This window comes from Sinohyriopsis cumingii, chromosome 7, assembly GCF_028554795.1.
Source record: "Sinohyriopsis cumingii isolate HCF-2022 chromosome 7, ASM2855479v2, whole genome shotgun sequence".
Taxonomy (NCBI): Eukaryota; Metazoa; Mollusca; class Bivalvia; order Unionida; family Unionidae; genus Sinohyriopsis; species Sinohyriopsis cumingii.
This window is the reverse complement of record NC_142967.1, coordinates 20218209-20245127: the sequence shown is the minus strand read 5'-3', so window position 1 is coordinate 20245127 and position 26919 is coordinate 20218209. Positions and strand designations below refer to the sequence as shown.

Genomic DNA, 26919 nt, shown 5'->3' with positions numbered 1-26919 from the left:
ACTGTATGTTTTAATGTTTCATCTTGTAAAGGCGTTAGTTGACGCAATATGTCTCTTGTATAGGTTTTCGGTTCTTTGTTGGGTCTCATGATCTCGTATTATATATAATCCGTGTTTTGATTAACCTGATGTAATTTTTGCTGGAAAGGTAATAAAGTCAATGAGTCAGTCAGTCATACATACACGCACGCACGCACACATGCTTACAAACATATATACTTTCATACATTTGTCATGTAGAAAGAAATACACATATTATTAGTCATGTAGAAAGAAATACACATTATATTGCACTTGTGTAAGTTTTCTATTTCCTTTTCTTTACTATTTCAAAGTCAATGTTAATCACATAACAATGCAATTTGTTTTTATCAACATCATCATCAAGCAAATGTTCAAAGTGCCATGCTAAGCCAAATGCTAGTTAGCTCTGACTACATATTCGTGTGATTGCAGGTACTAAGATGTTTATTTTTGTCAGTACGGTATCTAACACAGTACTATTCTTTTATTTTGTCACTTCTCTGTTGTATTTCATGATCTTCTTTATCCTGAATTTGATTAAAGAAAGATATTGCTAAGTTTTGATCTGGAATGTATACAATGATTTGAAAATTCTGTATATTCTGGGATGTATACAATGATTTGAAAATTCGTTATATTCTTGGATGAATACAATGATTTGGAATCGGGTTACAATTAATACTTCCAGTTCAGTACCCACGAATGTACTTCTAGTCTATTTTTAGAACATTTTTTGCTCTCTCATTTTGGTGGTGATAGAAGAGTTTTATTTATCCATTTTTGGTAGGGATTTAAAGGTAACTGTTTATTCTTGATAATATGAGCTCAGTGTGTTGTTGTCTGTGTGTACTTCGGCGACAGTGCACAGTGAGTAATGAGGCCTTAGGGATGATCCGGAAGTGAAACCTCTGTTCTGTTTACATGCTGCTATGTTGACAGTCCAGCATCTCAAAAAAGAGAAGGTCAACCTTTGACAAGAACTTCACCGTGAAGTCATCTTTGAAGGCATTTTAGATTAACATATGATTTGCATTGATTGTCACACAGTGGAAAGGTCCGTACTGAGAAACAAATGTAGAGAACATATAGTAAAATTAATTGTGTTCTATGTCCATTTGAAAAATCGGTATATTCTGGGATGTATACAATGATTTGAAAATTCGGTATATTCTGGGATGTATACAATGATTTGAAAATTCGGTATATTCTGGGATGTATACAATGATTTGAAAAATCGGTATATTCTGGGATGTATACAATGATTTGAAAATTCGGTATATTCTGGGATGTATACAATCATTTGAAAATTCGGTATATTCTGGGATGTATACAATCATTTGAAAAATCGGTATATTCTGGGATGTATACAATCATTTGAAAAATCGGTATATTCTGGGATGTATACAATGATTTGAAAATTCGGTATATTCTGGGATGTATACAATGATTTGAAAATTCGGTATATTCTGAGATGTATATAATGATTTGAAAATTCAGTATATTCTGGGATGAAAATGCATACCTCCTTTCAGCAGTCGAAGACTGTCCATGGTTTCCTTATCATCACCATACAGAAAACTGGCATCTATAAAACTAGTGGCTTGATTGATAGGATTTCGGACACCTGAATAAAATTAAGGATAATTAATATGACTCGAAGGAAATCTTAAAATTCTCAATAATAGCTTTGTTTCAAGGAATGCGAAGAACATTCAAACCGCTTGTTCAGAAATAGAGCTACTGTATGTATTCCGATGTATTCCTGTGTATTCTATGTATTCATATGTATTCCTGTGCATTATATGTATTCTACGTATTCCTGTGTATTCTATGTATTCCTGTGTATTCACTGTTTTCATATGCATTCTATGTATTCCTGTGCATTCTATGTATTCTATGTATTCCTGTGCATTCTATGTATTCTATGTATTCCTATGTATTCCTATGTATTCTATGTATTCCTTTGCATTCTATGTATTCCTATGTATTCTATGTATTCCTATGTATTCTATGTATTCCTGTGTATTCTATGTATTCCTGTGCATTCTATGTATTCTATGTATTCCTGTGTATTCTATGTATTCCTGTGCATTCTATGTATTCTATGTATTCCTGTGTATTCCTGTGTATTCTATGTATTCTATGTATTCCTATGCATTCTATGTATTCTATGTATTCCTATGTATTCCTGTGCATTCTATGTATTCCTATGTATTCCTGTGCATTCTATGTATTCTATGTATTCCTGTGCATTCTATGTATTCTATTTATTCCTGTGTATTCTATGTATTCCTGTGCATTCTATGTATTCTATGTATTCCTGTGCATTCTATGTATTCTATGTATTCCTGTGCATTCTATGTATTCTATGTATTCCTATGTATTCTATGTATTCCTATGTATTCTATGTATTCCTGTGTATTCTATGTATTCCTGTGTATTCTATGTATTCTATGTATTCCTATGTATTCTATGTATTCCTGTGCATTCTATGTATTCTATGTATTCCTGTGCATTCTATGTATTCTATGTATTCCTGTGCATTCTATGTATTCTATGTATTCCTATGTATTCTATGTATTCCTGTGTATTCTATGTATTCCTGTGTATTCTATGTATTCTATGTATTCCTATGTATTCTATGTATTCCTGTGCATTCTATGTATTCTATGTATTCCTGTGCATTCTATGTATTCTATGTATTCCTGTGTATTCTATGTATTCTATGTATTCCTATGTATTCTATGTATTCCTGTGTATTCTATGTATTCCTGTGCATTCTATGTATTCTATGTATTCCTATGTATTCTATGTATTCCTGTGTATTGTATTCCTGTGCATTCTATGTATTCTATGTATTCCTGTGTATTCTATGTATTCCCGTGCATTCTATGTATTCTATGTATTCCTGTGTATTCCTGTGTATTCTATGTATTCCTGTGCATTCTATGTATTCTATGTATTCCTGTGTATTCTATGTATTCCTGTGTATTCTATGAATTCCTGTGTATTCATTGCATTCATGTGCATTCTATGTATTCCTATGTATTCCTGTGCATTCTATGTATCCCTGTGCATTCTATGTATTCCTATGTATTCCTGTGCATTCTATGTATTCTATGTATTCCTATGTATTGCTGTGCATTATATGTATTCCTGTGTATTCGTGAGTATTCCTATGTATTAATTGTGTATTCCTATGTATTACTGTGTATTCCTATGAATTCCCGTGTATTCTGATGTATTTATATGTATGCCTGTGCTTTAATATGTAGTCCTGTGTATTCCTATGTATTCCTGTAGAGTGCTTCGGTAAAAATTTAAAAATGTTTCTTCCACCTAATTGAAAACGTTCTTTTTAATTAACTTTAGATAAAGGAGTAAAGTTTATGAATTTTAATTGAAAGAAGAGAAAAAGGTAAACTTCGTCGCATTTGGGAACAGCAAGATCTGTGTTAGGTCCCGTTATACAGGTCATAAACTGTAGTTGTGTGACTGATATAAATTATATCAATTTTGTAGAAAAATAAATAAGACTGTGGCGTTGCTTTTATGGCACATGTATAATCCATGACAGGAAAATGCAGACAATTCACATGTTATATTTTCTCTTTGTATGATAATAATAATAATAATAATAATAATAATGAGGACTTTGTATAGCGCCTAATCTTTAGAAGCTCTAAGCGCTTTACAACATTAGACAACACCTATAAGATAAAAAAAAAACATATAATGATGTGATTACAAAAACAAACACCATGAAATTAAAAAACATTAAAAGAACATGCTGAGAATATTTAAGGTAGGAAACATTATTAGGTCTTTAAGTTTGTTCTTGCATTCGAAATAAGTGAGTTTTGAGAGCCCTCTTGAATGTGATCACTGTGTCTTTGTGTCTAAGTTCAGTGGGCAATTCATTCCACGTTGCAGGGCCCTGGTATGCAAAAGAACGCTGTCCATATGACTTTGTTTTCATAGTGGGAATAATGAGTATACGATTATCAGAAGAGGAGCGTAAGTATCTTGATGGTGTGTACACATGGGTGAGGTTGGATAGGTATGTTGGACTAGAGTCCGATAGTAAAACGTAGCACAGAGAACAAATTTTGTGTTTGATTCTGGATAGAAAGGATAGCCAGTGTAGGGTACAGAGCTGTGGGGAGGTGTGCTCTGATCGTGGTACTCTAAGCATGATCCGAGCAGCTGTGTTTTGAACTTTTTGAAGTTTCTGGAGCAGATATTGCGATGAACCAGACAGAATTGAGTTACAATAGTCCAGTCTTGAAAGTACTAATGAACATACAAGTGTTTTAGTGGCATCAACTGAAAGATATTTGCGAATTGAGCTGATGCGTCTCAGCTCAAGATATGCAGCCTTGCATATGTTCATGACATATTAGTGCAATGTGAGAGTACTGTCCAGAGTAACACCTAGGTTTCGTACTGACTGTGTAAATTTAATGTTGGTGTTGCTGATATTTATTGTTTGAGGTAAAGGATGTGAATGAGAAAGTCTTTGTGTTGTGATCAGAATGGCCTCAGTTTATCATCATTCATCGTCAGCTTGTTACATGTCATCCATGATTTCACATCAGAAATGCACCTCTCTACACCTTGGATGGTAGCATCAACTTCAGTTGGGTGGCTAGATTTGTATATTTGGGTGTCATCAGCGTACAATTGGTGAGACACTGGATGATGATCTATGACACTTGAGAGTGGCTGAGTGTACAGAATGAAAAGAACAGGTCCAAGAACAGACCCCTGTGGAACACCATAACATATATCAACTGGGCTGGATTGTATTCCATGTGCAGATACAATTTGTGTCCTGTTGAACAAGTAGGACTTGAACACAGTAAGGCTGTATCATGAATGCCAAATACATGCTGGAGACGGGGAAGTAATATATCATGGTCTATTGTGTCAAATGCTGCAGACAAATCAAGGAGTGTGAGGACTGTAATCTTTCCGCTATCCAACGCAGAGAGAATGTCATTAACTACTTTTAGAGGACTAGTTTCAGTACTGTGGCAAGGGCGATATGCAGATTGTACATTGCTAAAAAGACTGTTTGAATTTAGATGAGATACAATCTGGGATAGAACAACCTTTTCTAAGATTTTTGATATGAATGGGAGATTAGAAACTGGGCGGTAGTTCTTTAAATCGTTATGGTCTAGTGTTGGTTTCTAAAGCAGAGGCTTTACAATGGCAGTTTTGAAAAATGATGGGAATTCCCCGGATGAGAGAGAGGTATTAATAACATCAGTTAGTGAAGGCAATACTGGATCTAAGCACTCAAGCAGCAGTGATGTTGGAACTGAATCAAGTTCACATGACTTTGGTGCACTCTTCATCAGGATTGTACGTACGAAATCCATAGACACAGGTTCAAATGCTGCTAATGGTTGCCGCTCAAATTCTGTATCCCAACTGTATGCTGACGGCGAGTCGATTGAAATTGTGGTGTCAAGCTTATCTCTAATGGTTTGTACTTTGTCACGGAAGAAATTTGCGAACAGGTCCGGAAGGTAGACTGGAGAGAAGGTAGTTGGAAGTGGTGTAGATTTGTTCCTTGACATTAGCTTGTTAGTAACCTCGAAGAGCTCTTTGCAGCTGGAACTTGATAATAAAAACACTACTACTACTATTACTGCTACTACTACTACTACTACTGTACGAATACAAGGGTGTTATTCGTCATCATCGTCAACTTCGTCAGCTTAAAAATGTATAATCACTATTATTTCTTTGAGCTCTGTGCTCATCTTAGAAATAGTAAATAAAGAATCGGTCAATCTCAATGCAGTATGAGACATTGTCCCATGTATGTTCTATCAGAATATTTTTAAATATCCGTAAGAATACGTAATATTTAATGAAAACTTGTTGGTAATAGTAATTTTAAAAAACCAAGATAAGAGACTACAACGTTTAATAAAATGACGCTGGATAGGAAACTTCAGCGTGTAATAAAAAGAAGCTAAAGAGGAAAAAAACAACAATGAATGAGAAACACACGTGGATATTTAGAACGAGTATCAACAGTTATACAACATCGTAAACAATCTGTACACAAGAACTCAGATTAAACTATCAGTCTAAGCGATTACGAAACTTGGGGATTCAGTTATCAATGGTAATCAATGGTGAACATTTTATAACTACATGATTCATTGATTACATTCATATTCAGAGTGACATTATAATGCAAATATATATATATATATATATATATATATATATATATATATATATATATATATATATATATATATATATATATATATATATATATATATATAAAATAAAACATTTATTTTTAAAAATGTTTGATGTGAAGCACCTTTCCTGTGCACCATCGTGCGAGCGAATTCCTGTACAAATATTAGTTAGCCCTAGAGCTAAGAGTCTTAATAATGATAATAAAAACACTACTACTACTATTACTACTACTACTACTACTACTAATAATAATAATAATAATAATAATAATAATAATAATAATAATAAAATAATAATAATAATAATAAGAAGAAGAAGAAGAGAAGAAAAATAAGAAGTAGAAGAAGAAGAAGAATCATAAACACTCAAGTACAAAATGGTATTCAAAAAGGTTACATATTGAACAAAGTATATCATTTATTGATACATACAATCAATTAATGTAGACTTTAGACAAATAGAGAGACAGACAGAAATATACATGTTGAAATTACCGAAGTCACAAAGATCATCAGACCCGGGAACAGATCGGACAAAGTTCATACAGGAACGTTTAAATCTTTTGTCTCCAAATGGTATCGAAATAGGAAAGCACGCGGATCTGAAGAGAAAAAAAAGATATCAGCGCAAATGTATGTATGTATGTAGGTATGTAGGTATGTATGTATGTATGTATGTACATACGCAGGCAGGCAGGTATGTAGGTAGAGATAAATAGTTGAGTACATAAACACTGATACAGTCATACATGTGTGCATTGTTAAGTATAGGGGCTTAAACTTGTCTTTCTCCGTTCATTTTCCCTGTATCTCTCTGAAATTCTAAATGTGTTTTTTTATATAAAAAACATTCACCAAAAATACAATCAAGATCTCAGTTTTAGTATTCCTCAAAGGAATGATTTCTATATGAAAAAAGAAAAACTTTTGGACGCTCACATAATCATTAACAACTACTGGTTGCCTAACTTGATCGTAGGTAAAGGGCCGACACAGGCTATCAATATTCTACTAAATAGTTCATCAAACGCAAGAATAGGTGACAGATGAACTTTGGGTATCTTCTTATTGGGTTTTTACAAGCATGACAAGATATACGAAACACAGAAACGTCACTTTTAAGTTTAGACCAGCAAAAATTATTTAAGGTCTTGCAATAGGTCCTGTTTACTCCTAATCGACCAGACGTCGACGTTTCATGGGCTACAATAAAAATTCCTTGTCGATACAGTATAGGAATAACAATATCATAGCTAAGTGACCACTCGTCATCAGCGAGTACCGCAGGTGACCACCATTTCCTCATTAGAACCCCATTCTTCAAGAAGCAACAAGTTTCTTTTTGTTTTACATCAGTTTCACTTATAACCCACACACCCGATACAAACAGAAGATCTCTGGATCTCCTTCCTGTAAGACAACTAATGACTGTCTTTGAACACCCTGATTAGATATAAGAGAATGTGTGACCAAAAGGATATGACCTTGATAATACTTCTGCACTGATCCAAACCTGAAGCTAAAGTGACCTTATTAAAAGCTTGACCCGACATTGTGTCCGCTAAAAGAATTGCCTGTTGTTCAACATCGATCTCAAGAGCACGCTTTGCCATATTTCTGTTAACTCCGCAAGCTGGATATAAACCAGGGATTTCTAAATTGATAGGATCTACTCGTCGATCCACACAAAACTTCTCAGCTACAAGTGGATTAACCACAACCTTACTTTCACCTAGGTAATTCATTTGTAACAAACGAACATCCCCACTCGGCGAAGATGTTCGCGCTCCTTTAATCGTTGTTCCAAAAACTAAATCTGATGGTACATTAACACAATGGAAAGAAACATTAACATTTCCACAATCTATTATTCATAGTATAACACTTTCACCGGAAGAAGACTTCCCAGAGAAGGGCAAAGTACTCCACAACAATAAAGTCGGAGAAGCTCCTGTGTCTTATAAATACTTACTAAGAGTAACCTCACCTAAACCACTAACAAGTGACTTTGACTACCAATGAGTGACACTAAACCCTTCGACATGAATGGTTCCTAAATCTCTATTAGGGGTCAGCTAGCCCCAACAAAAGTATTTCTTCCAATACATGACCGTGACCTTGACCTTTTAGAAACAACAACATTTGAACTGCTCCGTTAAAATTCTATTGCATGTAGTTCACCCTATTTCAATAAAAAAAAATACCTTACCTTTTCCTCTTACAATAAGTGCACCTCGGACGAGATAAGGTTTTCTGATCCGTCTTATCTCAGGATTACCATACTCTTTCCTCTTACAATAAGTGAACGTTGGACAATATAAAGTTTTCTAAACAGTCTTATCAGAGATAGCGTACTTTTTCCTCTTACAATAATTGCACGTTGGACCAAATTAGGTTTCCTGATCCGTCTTATCAGAAATTTTATTCTTCCCAGTTATACCAGTTTGAGGTTTGTAACTACTCAAACGAGGCTGAAATGGTTTCTGAACTATAACATGTTGAGAGGAAAACTTATTTACAAATGGAATCAGAAGACAATCATCAGTTGTACTAACTGCACCTTCTGCCTTCTCTAAAGCTTCAACACCTTTCTCCCCAAAGCAGGTTTGGACATCACTACTGATATGATTATCCAATTCTCCACGTATATGAATCAGCTAAAGCTGAGGTCTTGTTAACTTTAATTCCTTCCTTTTTCAGAGATACATATCCTCTAACCATTCCTTTTTCTCTATCTTCAATGTTTTTGGCAGGTTTGTCCTAACGAAAGGTCTAAAACCTAAAGATTCTCTCCTCCTAATAGGATCTATAGTAAATCTCTCTACTTTGGATTCAATTGCGCAAGACTGTTCGTTTCACTGTTAATATGACAACTATAAAATAAAACTATCAGAGACCACTAAAATTTAAACAGTGAAATTCAAACTTTGAAAAGCAATCTTTTGAAATATTAAAATGTCGGAAATATTCATACTTCGAAACCATTTAAATAAGTGTTTAAATCCAGAAAATATTCAAATAAAATTCAATTCGGACGAGCAACTCAATTTTCTTATTGTGTCTATGGACTAAAACTTAAGGAACAGGACAAGGCAACCCAAGAAGCATTCAAGTTTCCTAAATACAAATTCATTTAAATAAATATAAAATTAAACAAATTGAAAGATTTAAAAATAACTTACAGCGAATGAATTCCAATTTTGTAACCCTATAATCTTAGTGTGTTCTATGGAGTTCTCACTAATCCGGAAACTGTTATAAGGATTTTCCAACGAAGGTTGTAGAGTGATTATGTGCTACCGTGATAATAACTGAATTCAGCAGAATTATTATTTCAAATGTTTTGCTTCAATGTAATCTCATGAATGTAGATTATCATTTAAAGTCACTTAAAGTTTCCCATAATCTGATAAAATTTAGATATTCAAATCCTTTATTATTAATCACATGATCCAGAAGACTGACCAATTAAATCACGGTTTATTTACTCTGCTATATCCTGCGAACATATGATCAATGGATAACAACTTCTTCTCTCAATGACTCTTATATACTCTGTGTATAACTGAAAGAATAATCCTAGTGCGTGTATCTTCATGATATCGTGTCCATTTACGTTAAACATCCCTGAATCAAAACAATCTCGAACAATTATTTCTTATTATTACAACTGTTATTTATATTTAATCTACATTGTCTGTTAGTTTTTTAATCATTACATTTGATTATATCAAATTGCATTTTGTAGCTGACTTTGTCCAACATTAAGTTCATTTTCACTTGACAGTAATCATTGCTTTATAAATTCTGTAAACAACTAATACACAGATAATACTTTCTCAGAGAGTGTGGGTTAATATTAGCATTGCTTTGATACTGGTAAATATTGGAACGAAGGTGTTCATTTACTTTTGTTTGCTGTTAGAGGATCAGATAAGAAAGTTTAGTATTTAGTCACGTTGAACTAGTGTTTGGATATACTGTCCGTAGACCGTTGAAGTTGTTAAAATAGAAACTACTTTTAAATGAAGATGCAGAAATTAATCATTGCAGTTGTTTCTAATTTTAAATGTAAGTTGCCAAGGCATCTGAAATTTCAAGAACTAATCTGCATTATACGCAGTCCAAAACGAAATTAATGTATGACAAAAATACAAAGGAAAGGAGTTTTAAGCCTAGTGATAGAATTCTGGCTTTCTTGCCCTTACCTCAAAATCATCTTCAGGCTAACTACTGTTGTAAATACACAGTGGAAAAGAAAGGGATTTAAATTGTGTCATCATTTCTCATATGAAGCGAAAACAAAAACAATTTTGCAATATAAATATGTCAAAGCAGCATGTCGATAGAGGTAGCCATGTTAGTCATGCAATCAATTTAGTTTTACCTGTAAAACAAAGCGGAGATCTAAAGACGGAATGTAATCGAACTGTAGTACCCTTGGTATAACCAATCTTCGGAATTCAGAAATCGTGAATAATCTGGACAAGAACTAAAACAGCTATTACTTTAACATAAGCCCTTGTTTCAAGATGTTCCAACACGAACAAATAAAATCTATCATGATTCTAAAATCAGAGATTCCACACCTGCGAAACAACATCCGTACAGGATGAACCTTCTCAAACAGGAATGTTTGATTAATAAAAAGAAATTCAATATTTGCTAGAGAATGATTTCATAGAACCAGGCAAAAGAGACTTGAATTCACCGTGTATTTTTGTAAGGAAACCAAATAATACAAACTAGAATCACAAAGTATACGTTAATACTTTCGGGACTAAATCACAATTTTGGGATTATTGTGAGTTAAGGCATTGTGATTATATCATCGTGATACATCAAAACTGTTAACACATCAACACTGTTCCAGGATACTGGTACATCAGCAGATTTATGACTGAAATTCTTTAGGAACACAGCTGGAATTCCTTTGAAATACTCTATACTTTGGACTCGTGCTAGAACTTGTAGGACTCTTCGGGGTTTAATTCACAATGCTCTAAATTGTTTTAAAATCTTTACGCTTTATTCAAAAGGAAATAAATTTATTATTTAATTTCTCGAAACTTGTTGGTTTTCGCTCTTTTCTGTTGCTTAGTTTAAGACAACAGAGTCGTAACACTAGTATCTCAAAATAAAGGTGAAGATACTGTTATCGTTATATCGTGTGGCTATCAAAACACTGATATTCCCAAAACGTAAAGGTCAAATCAAAATAAATTAATTTGTGAAAACAGATGTGGATCGATCAAATGTCAGACTCAGGCTTTACTTGCTTTTTACACCCGAGTGCTATTAGCATGGGAATACCATGACAACCACGTCAAATACTTTCATGAGTGATTGAACTAAAGGGCTGACAAATATTCTGCAAAGTTTCATGTACACGGTTGACCTATCCACATTATTTGTAACATCGCCATTATTTTGAGATTGCATACTGGTAAGCGGATTTCAGATTCTTACCTAACGTATGGTGAATTTGGATCTTTGCTACAGCATGCAATATCGGCTCCATCATGACCTGAAGAGAGAGAGAGAGAGAGAAGTTGCATGTCACCTGCATTATTGGTGAATATAACGTAAACGATGAAAAATAAAAACATGACCAGAAGAACGTGCATAAATTATCATTTCCATCCATGTCAGTAATATTGTTCCTTTCGTGTGTTATGCCTATCCACGTGTTCTAGACTGTTTAGGGTGAAACTCCATTCTTGATATCAAAACGTGAAATCTTGACCCAGATACACCAGGCTAAGTATAATAGTTAAGTCTAAACTTCGTCAATTGTCAGTGACACATTTAATCAAAGGAGAAAGGTAAGTTCATTAATACAAAAGCAAATATACAGGTAACTGCTACTTGTCGTCTGCGTGAATTTTATTTGTTTAATTCGTGTGAGTTGGCCAGCGGTCTACGATATATGTGCACATTGTATTTGTTTAATTCGTAAGAGTTGGCCAACTACCTACGATATATTTGGATATTGTATTTCTTTAATTCGTGTGAATATCCAACGATCTACGATATATGTGTACATTGTATTTGTTTAATTCGTGTGAGTTGGTCAACGATCTCCAATATACGTGTTAACTGTATTTCTTTAATTCATGTGAATAGACAACGATCTACGATATATGTGTACATTGCATTTGTTTTATTCACGTGAGTTGCACAACGATGTACGATATATGTTTACATTTAATTTGTTAATTCGGGTTAGTTGGTCAACGGCCTACGATAACCTTGTAAATATTTTGTTTAATTGGTGCACGTAGACCAATAGTTTACGATATATGTGTGCGTTTTATTTGTTTAATTCGTGTGAATACGTAACGCAACACAACACTGTACCGCATTTCCCAAACCCGTCAACAGATGAAGCAAAGAAAGAATGTGTCATTTGACATGGTTAATTAATCTTGTCATACTTCATTTCGAGCACCTAATGACTTTAGATTTTAATGGTCAAAGATGTTGTAAAAACCGTGGATATAACTTTTTCGTTGTTTGCACTGTGTTAATTACTTAAAATAAAACATAACTGAAAATGAAACAGGCTTGTATACAATCACTCAGCATAAAAACGTGCTCTTGATTCTTTTATTGCGTTTTAAAATAATCTTACCTTTTAATGTTGGTGTGTCAATAAAGTCGTGGTCCAGATTTTGTCCCCACTGCATGGCAAAGGCCGTTAACTTTTTGTCCTGCAAGTTGCACACTGCAGCCTGATGGATGACGTTACTGACAAGACGGGGGCTGGGGAGGGGTACACCTCCCTTGTCAAGAGTCCTTGGATCACAGATGCCTATAATAATAATAATAATAATAATATCATTTTGGCCGCAACCCTAAAAAATTGTTTTTCTGAGCCACACGACCCCGTTTCCCCATTTTGATAAGTTTTGCCACCTCAAAAAGATTCTGGCGACCCTTCTGAACGTACTCGTGACCATGATTTGGGTCGCGACCTGGGGGATTAAGAACCACTGTCAATGATGAATAAAGTGGGTATTGTGCGGAAATGACAATGGGACAGACAAACCAAAGGACGGAAAGAGTGAAAGACTGACAACGGAAAGACCTAGTTAAACATTCTCCCTTTTTACGAACACAAATGGGACGGCATGGCCATTGTAATAACACGCGTCTTTCATATATTTTTGTCCATTTTCAAGTAAATCAGAATGACACATTCGGATCAGGATTATGTTAATCCACGAAGTATCGAAATTTATTTAGCAATCAAAGTTCATGATCATTTAAAGGAAGTATATACATCAATTCCACAACACAAAAATGTAATAATTTAACTAAAGACCCTAAAAAGAGGAAATTACATTCTCTTGAATGCACAGATAAAACAATGCGGAAGACACGACAGTGCGCGAAAATGTGCTATCAACACAACTAAATACTAGAGTCAGTACTACAGACCGACAGTACTAAATGCTACAGTCAGTACTACAGATTGACATCACTAAATGCTACAGTCAGTACTACAGACAGACATCACTAAATGCTACAGTCAGTACTACAGACTGACATCACTAAATACTATTGCCAGTACTACAGTCCGACAGTCTTAAGGCTACATTCAGTACTACAGATCGACATCACTAAATTTTACAGTCAGTACTACAGACTGACATCACTAAATAATAGTCAGTACTACAGACTGACATCACTAAATACTATTGCCAGTACTACAGTCCGACAGTCTTAAGGCTACATTCAGTACTACAGATAGACATCACTAAATTCTAGTCAGAACTACAGATCAACATCACTAAATGCTACAGTCAGTACTACAGACTGACATCACTAAATACTAGTCAGTACTACAGACTGACATCACTAAATAATACAGTCAGTACTACAGAGCGACATCACTAAATAATACAGTCAGTACTACAGACTGACATCACTAAATTCTAGTAAGTACTACAGATCGATATCACTAATGCTAAAGTCAATGCTACAGATCGACATCACTAAATGCTACAGTCAGTACTACAGACTGACATCACTAAATTCTAGTAAGTACTACAGATCGACATCACTAATGCTACAGTCAATGCTACAGATCGACATCACTAAATGCTACAGTCAGTACTACAGACTGACATCACTAAATTCTAGTAAGTACTACAGATCGACATCACTAATGCTACAGTCAATGCTACAGAGCGACATCACTAAATACTACAGTCAGTACTACAGACTGACATCACTAAATTCTAGTAAGTACTACAGATCGACATCACTAATGCTACAGTCAATGCTACAGATCGACATCACTAAATGCTACAGTCAGTACTACAGACTGACATCACTAAATTCTAGTAAGTACTACAGATCGACATCACTAATGCTACAGTCAATGCTACAGATCGACATCACTAAATGCTACAGTCAGTACTACAGACTGACATCACTAAATTCTAGTAAGTACTACAGATCGACATCACTAATGCTACAGTCAATGCTACAGATCGACATCACTAAATGCTACAGTCAGTACTACAGACTGACATCACTAAATTCTAGTAAGTACTACAGATCGACATCACTAATGCTACAGTCAATGCTACAGAGCGACATCACTAAATACTACAGTCAGTACTACAGACTGACATCACTAAATTCTAGTAAGTACTACAGATCGACATCACTAATGCTACAGTCAATGCTACAGAGCGACATCACTAAATACTACAGTCAGTACTACAGACTGACATCACTAAATTCTAGTAAGTACTACAGATCGACATCACTAATGCTACAGTCAATGCTACAGATCGACATCACTAAATGCTACAGTCAGTACTACAGACTGACATCACTAAATTCTAGTAAGTACTACAGATCGACATCACTAATGCTACAGTCAGTGCTACAGAGCGACATCACTAAATACTACAGTCAGTACTACAGACTGACATCACTAAATTCTAGTAAGTACTACAGATCGACATCACTAATGCTACAGTCAGTGCTACAGATCGACATCACTAAATTTTACAGTCAGTACTACAGACTGACATCACTAAATACTATTGCCAGTACTACAGTCCGACAGTCTTAAGGCTACATTCAGTACTAGAGATAGACATCACTAAATGCTACAGTCAGTACTACAGATCGACATCACTAAATGCTACAGTCAGTACTACAGACTGACCTCACTAAATACTTGTCAGTACTACAGACTGACATCACTAAATGCTTCAGTCAGTACTAAATATCGACCCTATTACATAATAGAGCCAGTTACTTCAAACAGAAGAATTTAAATAGTTTATTTTTGTACAATATTTGTTCCATTGCTTTGTCTCTTTTTGACTAAAGCTGTTATGTATACTTAATTTGTATTATGTGTTGGCTTTTCCTAACGATTGTATGTAATGTATATTTGTATCTTGTACTTGACTTTGTCCAAAATCAAGTTTAATGTGTACCTGACCAAGGACATTTATATTGTAAACAACATAATACGTAGATAAAATTGTATCTATAATTGAGGATTAAATAATCAGGTCATTTTTAATGAAAACAAGTTAACCTGAATTGAAGTTAAAAGATACAGTTATGATTCTGATTCTAAAAACTTCTAAAAGAGAAGATGCTTTTAGGTTTACAGAGTACTTTCAGAAAATGGTAATTGCGACCTAGGTCAAGTAAATGTGTTTGCAATCTTATTTATTTAAAAATTAATAATTCTTAACATCGTGAAGCAGAATCGTCCGTATTGTTGTGTTCAGGGTTTTATTTGTTCAATCAAATAATTATTAATTCACATGAAAAACAAAGTGTTTATCAATAATATTCTTGGATAGAAAGGTTTGTTTATAGTATTGATAGTACATCAGTACAATTCAGGCCATCGGCACATTTCCACGTTAGACACTACAGGCAGATCAACATATTTAGTATTGGAACTTATTTGGAATACCACTGGAATTCAGTTGGAACTTTATACATTTGGACTTGTAATTAAACTTTTGTTACCATCTGGGATTAAATTCACAATACTCTAAGTTCTTTTAAAATTCTGAGTTTGTGTTATAGGGAATTAAATTATTTTTTGACTTTTACACAAATTGTTGGCTTTCGCTCTTTTCTGTCATTTAGTATAACACCAAAGAGTCGTAACAAACCTAATAAAAAATAACCCCCAAAATTTGGTATTTATTAGTGATAAAATCTCCAGAGAGTGGTTAATCAATATTCTAAGGGTGGAGTGGTGGCTAAAGAAATTAAAGTAATGTAGATAGTGGTAGAATATACACATTCAAATACTGTATAATATAAAACTATTATTATGTCATTTTATGGAATGTGTAGTTAATATTGTTTTACAAAATATGCCGCATAACATTAATACACAACAGCAAAGCATCACACTCCAGAACCATTTATCCCCTTCTTCAGGAAAATATTTGACTACTCCCTTATATCAATTCGTTCCGTCTTGTTTATCTTTCGTATTCTCCGAAACTGTCTGGAATTCCTCAATGTTTTAAATAATTTCTCTTTGGCATTCAAAGAGTCAAAAAGTGTTATTTTCAACCCAATACGGATTTTTACCGCGTGGTAAAAAAAAATGTGACGGTGTGGAAAATAATGTGCGATGTAATCTCAACATTTAAGTCTGAGGGGGAAAAATTAAATGGAGCTGGCCACCTTGAATCAGATCTCGCAATGAGACAACAATTAATACATCCATACCATCCTCGTAGTCCGCTGGCAGATATCTTTTCTGTTGTCTATTGGACATGCCCCATAATACGTTATTAAGATTGTTACAGGAACCATCGGAAGAACGATAGGGGTAGCCTGGTGGGGGACAGACTGGGTTACGAGGAGAACAAAACTGGCTGTTCATCTTCCGCCAAATCATCACCAGGTTCGGTTGTGTTTTCAAAATATGCAACGGTGTCTTTAATCTGAAAAAGATTATGCAAACACTTGGTTTAGATCCAAAAATAGAAGACCTAATTTTGCCCACAGATACTTTATGTTCTAATATCTAAAAAGTACTAAAATATTCGACAATCGGCTTCCCAACTCACCCGATAATTGATTCTCGCTTCCGGTGCATGTGGGACCGCATAGGTTCTGTAATACAGTTATTATTTACTTTCTGAGAGATGGGCTGGCTTAGGGTGAAATTGATTGCTTTGGCAATCTCCACGATGGAGAGAATACTGGCATACTTCTGTTATATTCATATATTGTGACTGAAATTTCTTTAGATGTGGTAATTATAGAAACTAAACTGTGTACTATCTAAAGCAGATAGCTATCATAATGGATGCCCCGAAGTGCTCGAATACGAACCTGAACTAGCCCAAAGTACACTAACTTTAACAATTTTAAAATAGGGAACATTCATTTTGCCAGAGCGGACAATACAGGCTTCTGAAAGTGCAATGAATAAATTATAAATACATTCAAAGTAAAATTACAAAAAGTATCGGTTCGTGTTTTCCTTCCTGTTTTTCTTGTTTAGTACTTGTAACATAGCGGCCTTTGTATGTGGTGGAGGAAGAACCAGTGAAAATCCCAAGAGGAACCAGCGACCCACGGGAAGCAATTAACATAAATTTTATTCGTGACTATAAATTGTAATGATCATCTATAATCGAGATGTTAGATAGCTAATTTTTCTACACGGGTTATAAAAATCTATTTAAGATATTAAGAGTGCTTAGAATCTATTGATGGGTGTTTTCGTAGATGTTTATGATCATTAATAATAATAATAATATTAATAATTAAATCTATTGAGAAGTTTGGGGTAATTTCTAATTGCCTGGTTGAGTCAGGTGGGTTCTTAGTAGAATTAAATTATTTCCCATTGGGTGGGTTAGGTGAGGTGCTTCTTTTTCGATGTGAGATATTTGCAAAATGTCACGCCTAGTAGGCCCAAAATGCGTTTACATCCATTATGTTTGTATATAAGGGGACAATTAAGCAACTGATTTTATATCTTTTTCGGCTTCTTATTTCTATGGGGGTTTTTTTGTAAGGTCCGTCTGCATGCGCTTCTTTGTTGTCCTTAGATATTATTTGAGAAACAAAATATTATTCGGGGATTATTGTGAATTGTCCAAAGAGTTCTAGACAATACATTTTGATACATCAACACTATTTGCAGACAAGTATGAGTCAAATAATGTCCGGCTTTCGTGAGCCGTGGCAAGCTAACGCTAGGCATTATTCAGTGAGTCTCGAAAGTTCAATATTGAATAATTATTCATTTGAGATTCTGTTATAAAGGTTTGTATTTAGAGTGGAGTGGAAAGAAAGACAAAGAAGAGTGTTTTTTTGGTTCAATCTGACTCAGACGGCTTTAAGTCTTGTGCGTGAAAAACAGTCCCGATAGTTCTTTTAAACGGTTTGTCAGCAAATAACTTTATAAAGTATAATTTTAACGAACAACAATTAAAAGACCAACCAAATAATAGTTAAAATGAATAGGATAATGTTTTAAAATTGGACCCACGCTGTACATTCCTGTGATGTTACATAACTAACTTCTTTAGGTCAGCTATAAGGAGTAATTGTAGCACCAAATACATGGATTAGCATGTGACTGTATAGAATGTTCCACCGAACAGTATCCAAAACGGACATTCACCACAGATGCGGCAATGGATTTGGCAAAAGAAAATGCATTGTTTGGAAATTCTCTGAAAGGATTGGATACAGAAACTGTGCTAAATGAATAAGTACTGTTGAGAGTTGAGGAGATTTTCCGGTGCTGATTTGCACTCACTTGTAGTTATTAAAGCAGCTGATGTTTCTTTACTGGATATCTACATTATTTGATTAAGAAGAATGATGTCATTCGAACTTACTGTCAATTGGTAGACCGCTATTTGTCTACATTATTTAAAGATAAACAGAGGTAAGTTTATTTACTTATTTTAAACCCCGCTTGCATGGGAGTGCGGTGCGAGTAACAGATTTTGATCACCGTAACCTTTAGCCTATTAAATGATTGTAATTTTATTTGCAGCGAGACCCTGTGGGTCAATTTTCTTTATTCCGACAGACATAAACTTTATTCACATTCCCTTTGGTGAATCTATTGCTTATACTTAAGGAATAGTCAAGTTGCATTGTCTGCCTGCATATATAACTTTATTTGTGACAGTGTGCTAAGACGTTTTGACAAAATATTGAACTGGAAAGACACAACTTAGATATGTCAGGGATTAACTTAGTGGTTGATGCATGTGTGATTTAACATGAATGTTATTGATCTCGTTATGTTTGATTCCAACAGGACAGAATTCTAGCTCAAATTCTAATCATATATTATCTTTGTAGAATTTCATACAAAACTGAATGTTTATTATACCGACCTATTTGTGTTCTGTATAATACAAACACAACGATAAGTCAATTTAGGCAAACGTTTTAAACGATACCAGGATTTATCGACTTATGCGACTAGTTAATTGTCAATAGTTGAACATGTAATAATGTAACACAATGATGTAACGTAATATTGTAATGTAATAATGTAATAAACACGTAATCGTGTAACATAATGATGTGATGTAACGTAATATTGTAATGTAATAATGGACATGTAATAATGGTATTGTTAGATGGGTGAAGTTCATAATTCATAACTTTATTGATTGCTTCCGACTAACGCGTTGATGCAAGTGGGTTTCGTTAGGTCACTCCAAGGCAGTTGACTGGTTGCAACATTTTAGATTTATTGAAGCAAGATTTGAAACATCTTTTAAAGGAATGGTGCTCAATTTTCTCTCATAAGCATGTCTCATCTGCCTCCCAACACCACCCATCTCGATTGATAGAGATGAGTTTATAATAAAAATAGCTTAGGTAATGTTTGGAAATAGTAAAACGATTGTTCAAAATGAGGTACATTAATAGAACACACAAAATCACTAACTGCAAGAGTAAACGTATTCGAATAATTTATAATACGTAGCATTCATCTATAAGTCAAATAAGAGCAATTACTCTTACATGTTGTCATACGTTACATTCATCTATAAGTAAAATAAACTCTAGCACTCTTATAAAAAGCACGGGAGCACAACTCACTATGTGCATCTTTAGATGATGACCCTACTAAGTTTCATGGTGATCCATATAAATTTCAGAACAAGCTGCTTTCGTAATAATTCGTGTAGCACTGTGTTCACTCACATGGTTAATAGACAATTTCTAGTATTTCTTTCGATAAATTCCCAGGAGTCTGCAATTTTCCAAAAGAAATAACACGTTTCTTTCAATACCAAATTAAAACAAACTATTTTATTTTAAAATTCCTGTTTCCTTTTCAAATATTGAGTGCTTTTTCTCTTTTTTATGGGAGTTGGACATTATTTACAAATACTTTACGCAACAACCTTCCTTGCTTCTTGTTTGTATTCCTAATTGAACTTTGACTACATTCTTAATTGTTGCAATTTTTGTGAGGCTCGGTGAGTCATTGTTTTGTTTGTTTGTTTTTGTTTGCGTTGTTCTCGTTTTATTCTTCCTTTTCCGGTAGTGTTTCAATTTCATAACTTGAATGATGTTCTTTGTTTTCATCGAAGGAAAAGTCTTTTTTTGTCAGAAATGCAGTTGTTCTCCTACTAGAAACGAAATACAAAATACTATACAGCTTCAAATAGTGCAGTGTGTATTGTCATCAAGATGGTCAATGAAACAAATTCAAGCTCAGCTCCCCCTAAAATAAACAATCCTTCCAATCCCAAGTAATTATAGGCATAACCACACTTTGTCACCATCTGGTGCGCGTTCTGCACACGCAACAATGCAATATATGAAATTATTGTTGTGTAAAAATTTATCAGTGGCAAGTTTCTTGGGTTTTTTTTTTTAGTTTGAGCGAGGGGTTGGTGCAGTTCAAATGAAACTTACATGCGGACCAGTTCCTTGGTTGCTCGGATACTGACAAGAGCCTGTTCAATCTCAGAGTATGAAACTCGCTTTATCCACCGAAAGTTAGCCATTTGATGAATATTGGTCCATTTCGTGCTGCTACCCTGGTTTTTTTCATCCACGCCTACAGCAACAAGAAACCATAGAAAGTGGATAATAGACACAAATATTTCCAAATTTTATTCATACATAAATTTCTATGCAACAGCTTTTCGCTGAAGTACAGTCCGCGCATGCAGACTAAGATGAAATCATGCATAGATACAATGTATGTGTAAATGAGGACAACCGGCAACAACAGGGAATGCTATGATGTAGGGAATACAGTACTGTTAATGGGAGCCATCGCCTTATAAAGAAGTATACAATCCATAGAAATGTTTACTACCACTTAACAATCTATTCCCTTTTTCAGTAGGATCTGTTGTATCGAGGTGCTTTATGTACTATAAAAGTATCGTATTTATTTATTTTGGCAGACATTGTGGTCATCCAGCCAAAAATATGTCACTACCGCTATAGCTCCCCAATTCTCAATTTAAGCATAATCAATATCAAAAATATCAATCAAAGAGTCCCAGCACAAGTGAAACTCCATGCTTCACTACTTCCGGTCAAAATAGTATGTGGGTGATGATGTAACGTATTAAAAGAAACGTTGTGCATGACAACATTAGCTAGACAGAAATATTTGCTGACGAGCATTAACAATTCCTACGCACAGAACTTAAGATCTTCCACAAAAGGGTTGTTTTTACAGAATATGAATGTATGCAGTGAGACAAAACTCAGTGTAGCAAGTACTACAGATTATTTTAGAAACCGCAATTAAAAAATTTAAAATTTTAGGCGTGTATATTACGAACGTTACTCTAAAGTCTAACAAAACGATACAGCTTGAACAGTTCCGATTTTGTCGTAGTATTATCTTCAGAATCGAAGAACACATTGATCTTGTTTGGTTATTAAGTTTCATTAGCGCCTGTCGAAACTATGAATCGAACTCAAAATGGCAGGGCTGCAAAGTAAAGGAGATCCCAATGAACCATCCAGATCCGATATCAGGAATAGAAGTAAACCATCTGAAACATTACCTTGTCTGTAAAGCAGTTCGTTCATTGCTCTTTGCTCCTTCAGTTCTCCGTGACCAACACTGACAGCCTGTTGGATCGCGGCCTCTAGTTCCTGATCAGAGAAGAGGAAGGGAGGGGGTGGAGGAAGTGGAAGGGGTGGAGCTATAGATCGCTTCTGTCTACTTGAATTGTATCCCGACCGAACAACCCCGCAAAACAGTGCTAATACCAACCACGCCAAATACCTCGTCATCTCGTCAGTTGCGCTTTTCTGTGAAATAAAGAAAGAAAAGATAATTTTAATTCATTAAACTCAGAACCACCGCAGGAGTCATCTGAACACCGGACACACGTAAGGCAAATGAACCTAGTTCTAATTGCATGTGGAAAACACCTGTGCATTGAGGGAAAGGAAATTGTACAGATTATTAGGGTTGGTAACGTGGGTGAGAATTTCCTATTTTTACGCCTATGTCTATTCAAAGAATGTCGACATATTTGAGATCTGTTTGAACAGTTAAATCAGAAATGTCCCGTTTAGTGAAGTGCCAAAATTGTTTGCTATTTAACAAACGTTTAGCAGTGTTTGTTGACTATGATTAGACGTCATGTTAAAATAAAATTACGTTCGGATGTTGTTTCAGGCAATTTGTTACCTGATTATAATTTTACATTTGTATAGTAGTGCTACAATTGAATTTTCTATGATTTTTCATAAGATCCAATATATTATTTTTATAACTGAATTTTTTTTAAAAATTTAATAAATGCTGCTTTTTGCTTGTTGAACGCTTCGAGACTTTTACATTGCATAAAAATATTACAGTGATTCCTCCCTTATTCTACGTTAGCGAGTTAAGTAACATTATACAATACAAATGCTGAGTCCATTGCTTTAACCTGTAGCCTTTATTGAAACAGGGCACGCATTCCATGCCCCGAAAAATATGTATATAAACTATCACCCAAACGCATAGGGAAAAGCCGCTATACCTGATCGTCTTGAAACAGTTTTCACTTTCTTTCAGGTAAGGGAAAAATAAATTTATTACATTTTTTAAATCTTTCTTTAAGTGCCAAAAAAAAGATAATTAAAGACATTTTGGGAAGTAATTCAATTTTCTCTTAGCACAACTGGAAATGACACAGGCTGATCTTACAACGGGCATGAATTATTAAAATAACGATACACTATAGGCACCGATTTATGACTTTAATAAATCTTAATTGGGGGCAAATGTTACACTATTAACGTCGAATGGTGAGCCAGTCTTGTGAAGTGATAGATAAATTGATAGAACATGCTTCAATAGTCATGTAAGTATAATGTTCACATAGCTTTTTTAATTGGAGATATCAATTCAAGTAACAGTCAAGAAATAATTGCACTTCGACATAAAACTGACACAATAATACCACAATACAATTTCTTGATGTAAAGCTCAATATTAGGACAACATGTAAATCTCAAGACAACAAGTATATATTTATAATAAAACTCGGACAAGTCATGTACGCGTATTTACTCATCTTAAACTAAATATAAGTGTTGTTTTAAAATTGAATACTAATTTTGTTTAAGCAAGTCTATCGGCATAATATAGGATAGGACGAATTTGTTTAACAAAATGTGTAGCTTCATTGTGACATCACCGCACACGACATTCAGTCAGGATTGTACTGGATCACACCTTTAGATTGATCTCGTCCAAACATGTCATCGTGCTTTAACAACGAATTTACCCTATGTACTTCTTGGGAAGTGTAAATAATGACCTTCCAAATAAATATGGATGTATGGGGATCCAAATAAAGTGAATAGTTGCCATTTAAAGGCGTGTAGAATCAAAATTCTAAAACATGACACCCATTACTGAGATAATCAGTATCATCACCTGCTTGGATTTTTATTCCTCCTTCTATATTGAAGTAATAAAGAAAAACAATATAGCGTTGTTACGTCTGTGGGCTTAAACTTAAAAAAAACTAGATTATGTAAAATCCAAAATATATATTTATTCAAATAAAATATAAAATCAAACATAGAGAGAGAATTATAAAAAGAAACTTTCAGTGCATACATTCCAAGAACAAAATCCTAATATGTACTATCACTTTCTCACTAATCCGGAAACTGTTCTAAGATAATCCGAATTAAGCTTGTATAGTGCTTATGCGTTACCGTGATAACACAACTGGATTTAACAGAATTATTAACCTATATGTTTTTACTTCCATGTAATTTCATGAACGTAGGTTATTGCGGAAGTGCTGAAAAGTTTCATATAATCCAATTGAATAAATTAAATATCCAAGTCCTTGAATATTATCACAAGATCCCAGAGTACTTACTGTTTAAAGAAATGAATATCCACACGGTTATATTCGATAAAACATGTAACTGTAAATCACTATTTTCTTCTCAATGGCTCTTACGAACACTATCATAACTGGCAAGAATGGAACATGTGGTGAGTATGGTCATTATACAGTGTCAATTTGCGTTTCAAATAAACAATATCTGATTCAAAATAATCTCGAACAATTAAATATTTTCATTTAACTTTTCATTAACTGTCGTTTAGCATCATTGTTTCATATAGTGCAGTGTGGTATGACATTAATAATTCTGATTTACCGATACGGTTAGAAAAGTAGAAGATTACATCCAACACATTTTGGCATGGTTTTTCACTCAAAATGTTGAAAATATGGAAATTTTTCTTCCTCAAGAGATATTATCTGTTTTATTTAGTAACAGTTCTGATAATAATAATAATAATAATAATAATAATAATCGAATATATAAATTCTTATTAGTTTTAAGTGAGTGCGACCCATATGATGAAAGTCATAATGATATATACATCTTCCACACATAGCGGTAATACTGATTTATAAATTGTCAGTGAGACAGAGCATGAATGTGCATGAAGTTGTGTTTTTAAAAAAAAAACAATTTGGACTAAATGGGACTTTAAAATGTGAACGTTCTTCAAGTCTCTTATCACAGAGAAGATGGTATGAATTTGATTGTGACATTCAACCTCGTGTTGCTTATTATATAACATTAACAACATTACCACCAACAGCAACAACGTGAATTTCTTTTGTTAGGCTATTTAGTTTGTTGTTCATGGTTTAACGTCATTTTCAGAGCATGACAAGTATATATCGCTGCCAGTATATCTGGTATACAAAGAACCCGGGAAAACTAGTGGAAGAACCTCCTACCCAAGGGAAGCTACTGGCAAGCTTTCTCATATACCCACATTGGCCATGCCAGAGACTCGAACAAACACAGACAGAGATACGATAACAGTGATCTGTAAAGGCGAGCGCCTTAGACCACCCGGACTACCGACAAAAGAAATACTGATTTTATTTGACGATACTGCAGGACTTTTTAATAAAATTACTTTGAACTAAATTTTGTTTTAAAAACAATAGTCATAGTATTAATAAAAAATAATTTTCCTTGTGTATTTTCTTATCACATGTACAGTTTTGAGGAATTCCTCGACTCTCTTTCATAAGAATAAATAAGGTTGGGGTTTTTTGGGTTTTAAATTTTAAGACTAACATGGAATTTCGAATCGTTCCACTTCTTCAATCTCTAATAAAACTATTGATATTGTCTTGCACATTATAATCGAAAAAAATCTAAAATCTTAATGCAGAGAAGTTTTCAGAATTTTAATGAAACCAGAAACTGGGTCACTCTGTCTTTGCCTTACATAACGTCATATGTGACATCATGTGGTACAACGCCATGGGCACATTATAATCACACAGACTCGTCTCTTTCCGATGCAGATCGAATAACTGCGGTTGTATGAAAGAGACTCGGATGTTACAGTAGCGGTAACGCCCAAATTATTATGTTTTTTGGCGGTCAAACATCCGGCAGGATGCGTGAAAGAACAGTCTTATAACATAATGCACTTGATGACGTTTTAACATTCGATGAAATGCCTGCACATTTAATATTTAATATTCTCGCAACTGTGTAATGAACAAAAATTAAGAAATGATTCATTTTCAGTTGTCTTCAACTATTGTTGGCGTTACTGTTTGTGTTGAAATGTCGTCTATTTATTGTGATGTAATGGAGTTACTATGACGCAATAAACAGCAAGGAGATTGAGGACTGTTCAAAATAGACATTGTTTACATCTTTCTTCTAGTGAGCGATTGAAAAGGGCGAGGACATTTCGACTGGCGTCTTGTGGTGTAATTATAATTATACACAGGGACAAACTATGATATGAATATAGTAAGAAACCTAAATAGAAAGGTAGTTAAGTGATAAATGATTTAAAACTTCAAAGCTAATACTGTAATTTTCATTATGACACGAATAAGAGCGCGTATTTCGTCTATTTTTATATCTTGAGACCTTGCATGAGTATTTGTATTGCTGGTGACGACTGGAATAAGGGGTTAGCGCTCGAAAACAAAGACGAGTCGTACAAAATACGTTGCTGAAGAACTGTTGTGCTTTGCTTGTCCCTTACGGACCGATCTGCGTAATGGAATCGAGCCTGTGCCACCTGACCCACCCCGTACATCACCTTTCTGCCCACCTCTACCCCCATAAAATAGCACAATAAACAAAAAGAACGTTTCCTATAGTAATTTTTCTT

General features: G+C 34.4%; 1 protein-coding gene across 1 annotated transcript in view; it reads right to left on the bottom strand.

Moving 5' to 3' along the window:
* Window positions 1-22526, bottom strand: part of LOC149794834 (immunomodulatory peroxidase-like) — a 28455-nt gene extending 5929 nt beyond the window's left edge. Inside the window, exons 1-5 of the mRNA XM_089963719.1 lie at window positions 22295-22526; window positions 21180-21324; window positions 16992-17209; window positions 12889-13068; window positions 1547-1648 (exon numbers count right to left, since the gene is read on the bottom strand). Coding sequence (XP_089819845.1) covers window positions 1547-1648; window positions 12889-13068; window positions 16992-17209; window positions 21180-21324; window positions 22295-22526 — 877 coding nt within the window. The remainder of the gene's footprint in view (window positions 1-1546; window positions 1649-12888; window positions 13069-16991; window positions 17210-21179; window positions 21325-22294) is intronic.
* Between the last annotated feature and the right edge of the window lie 4393 nt (window positions 22527-26919).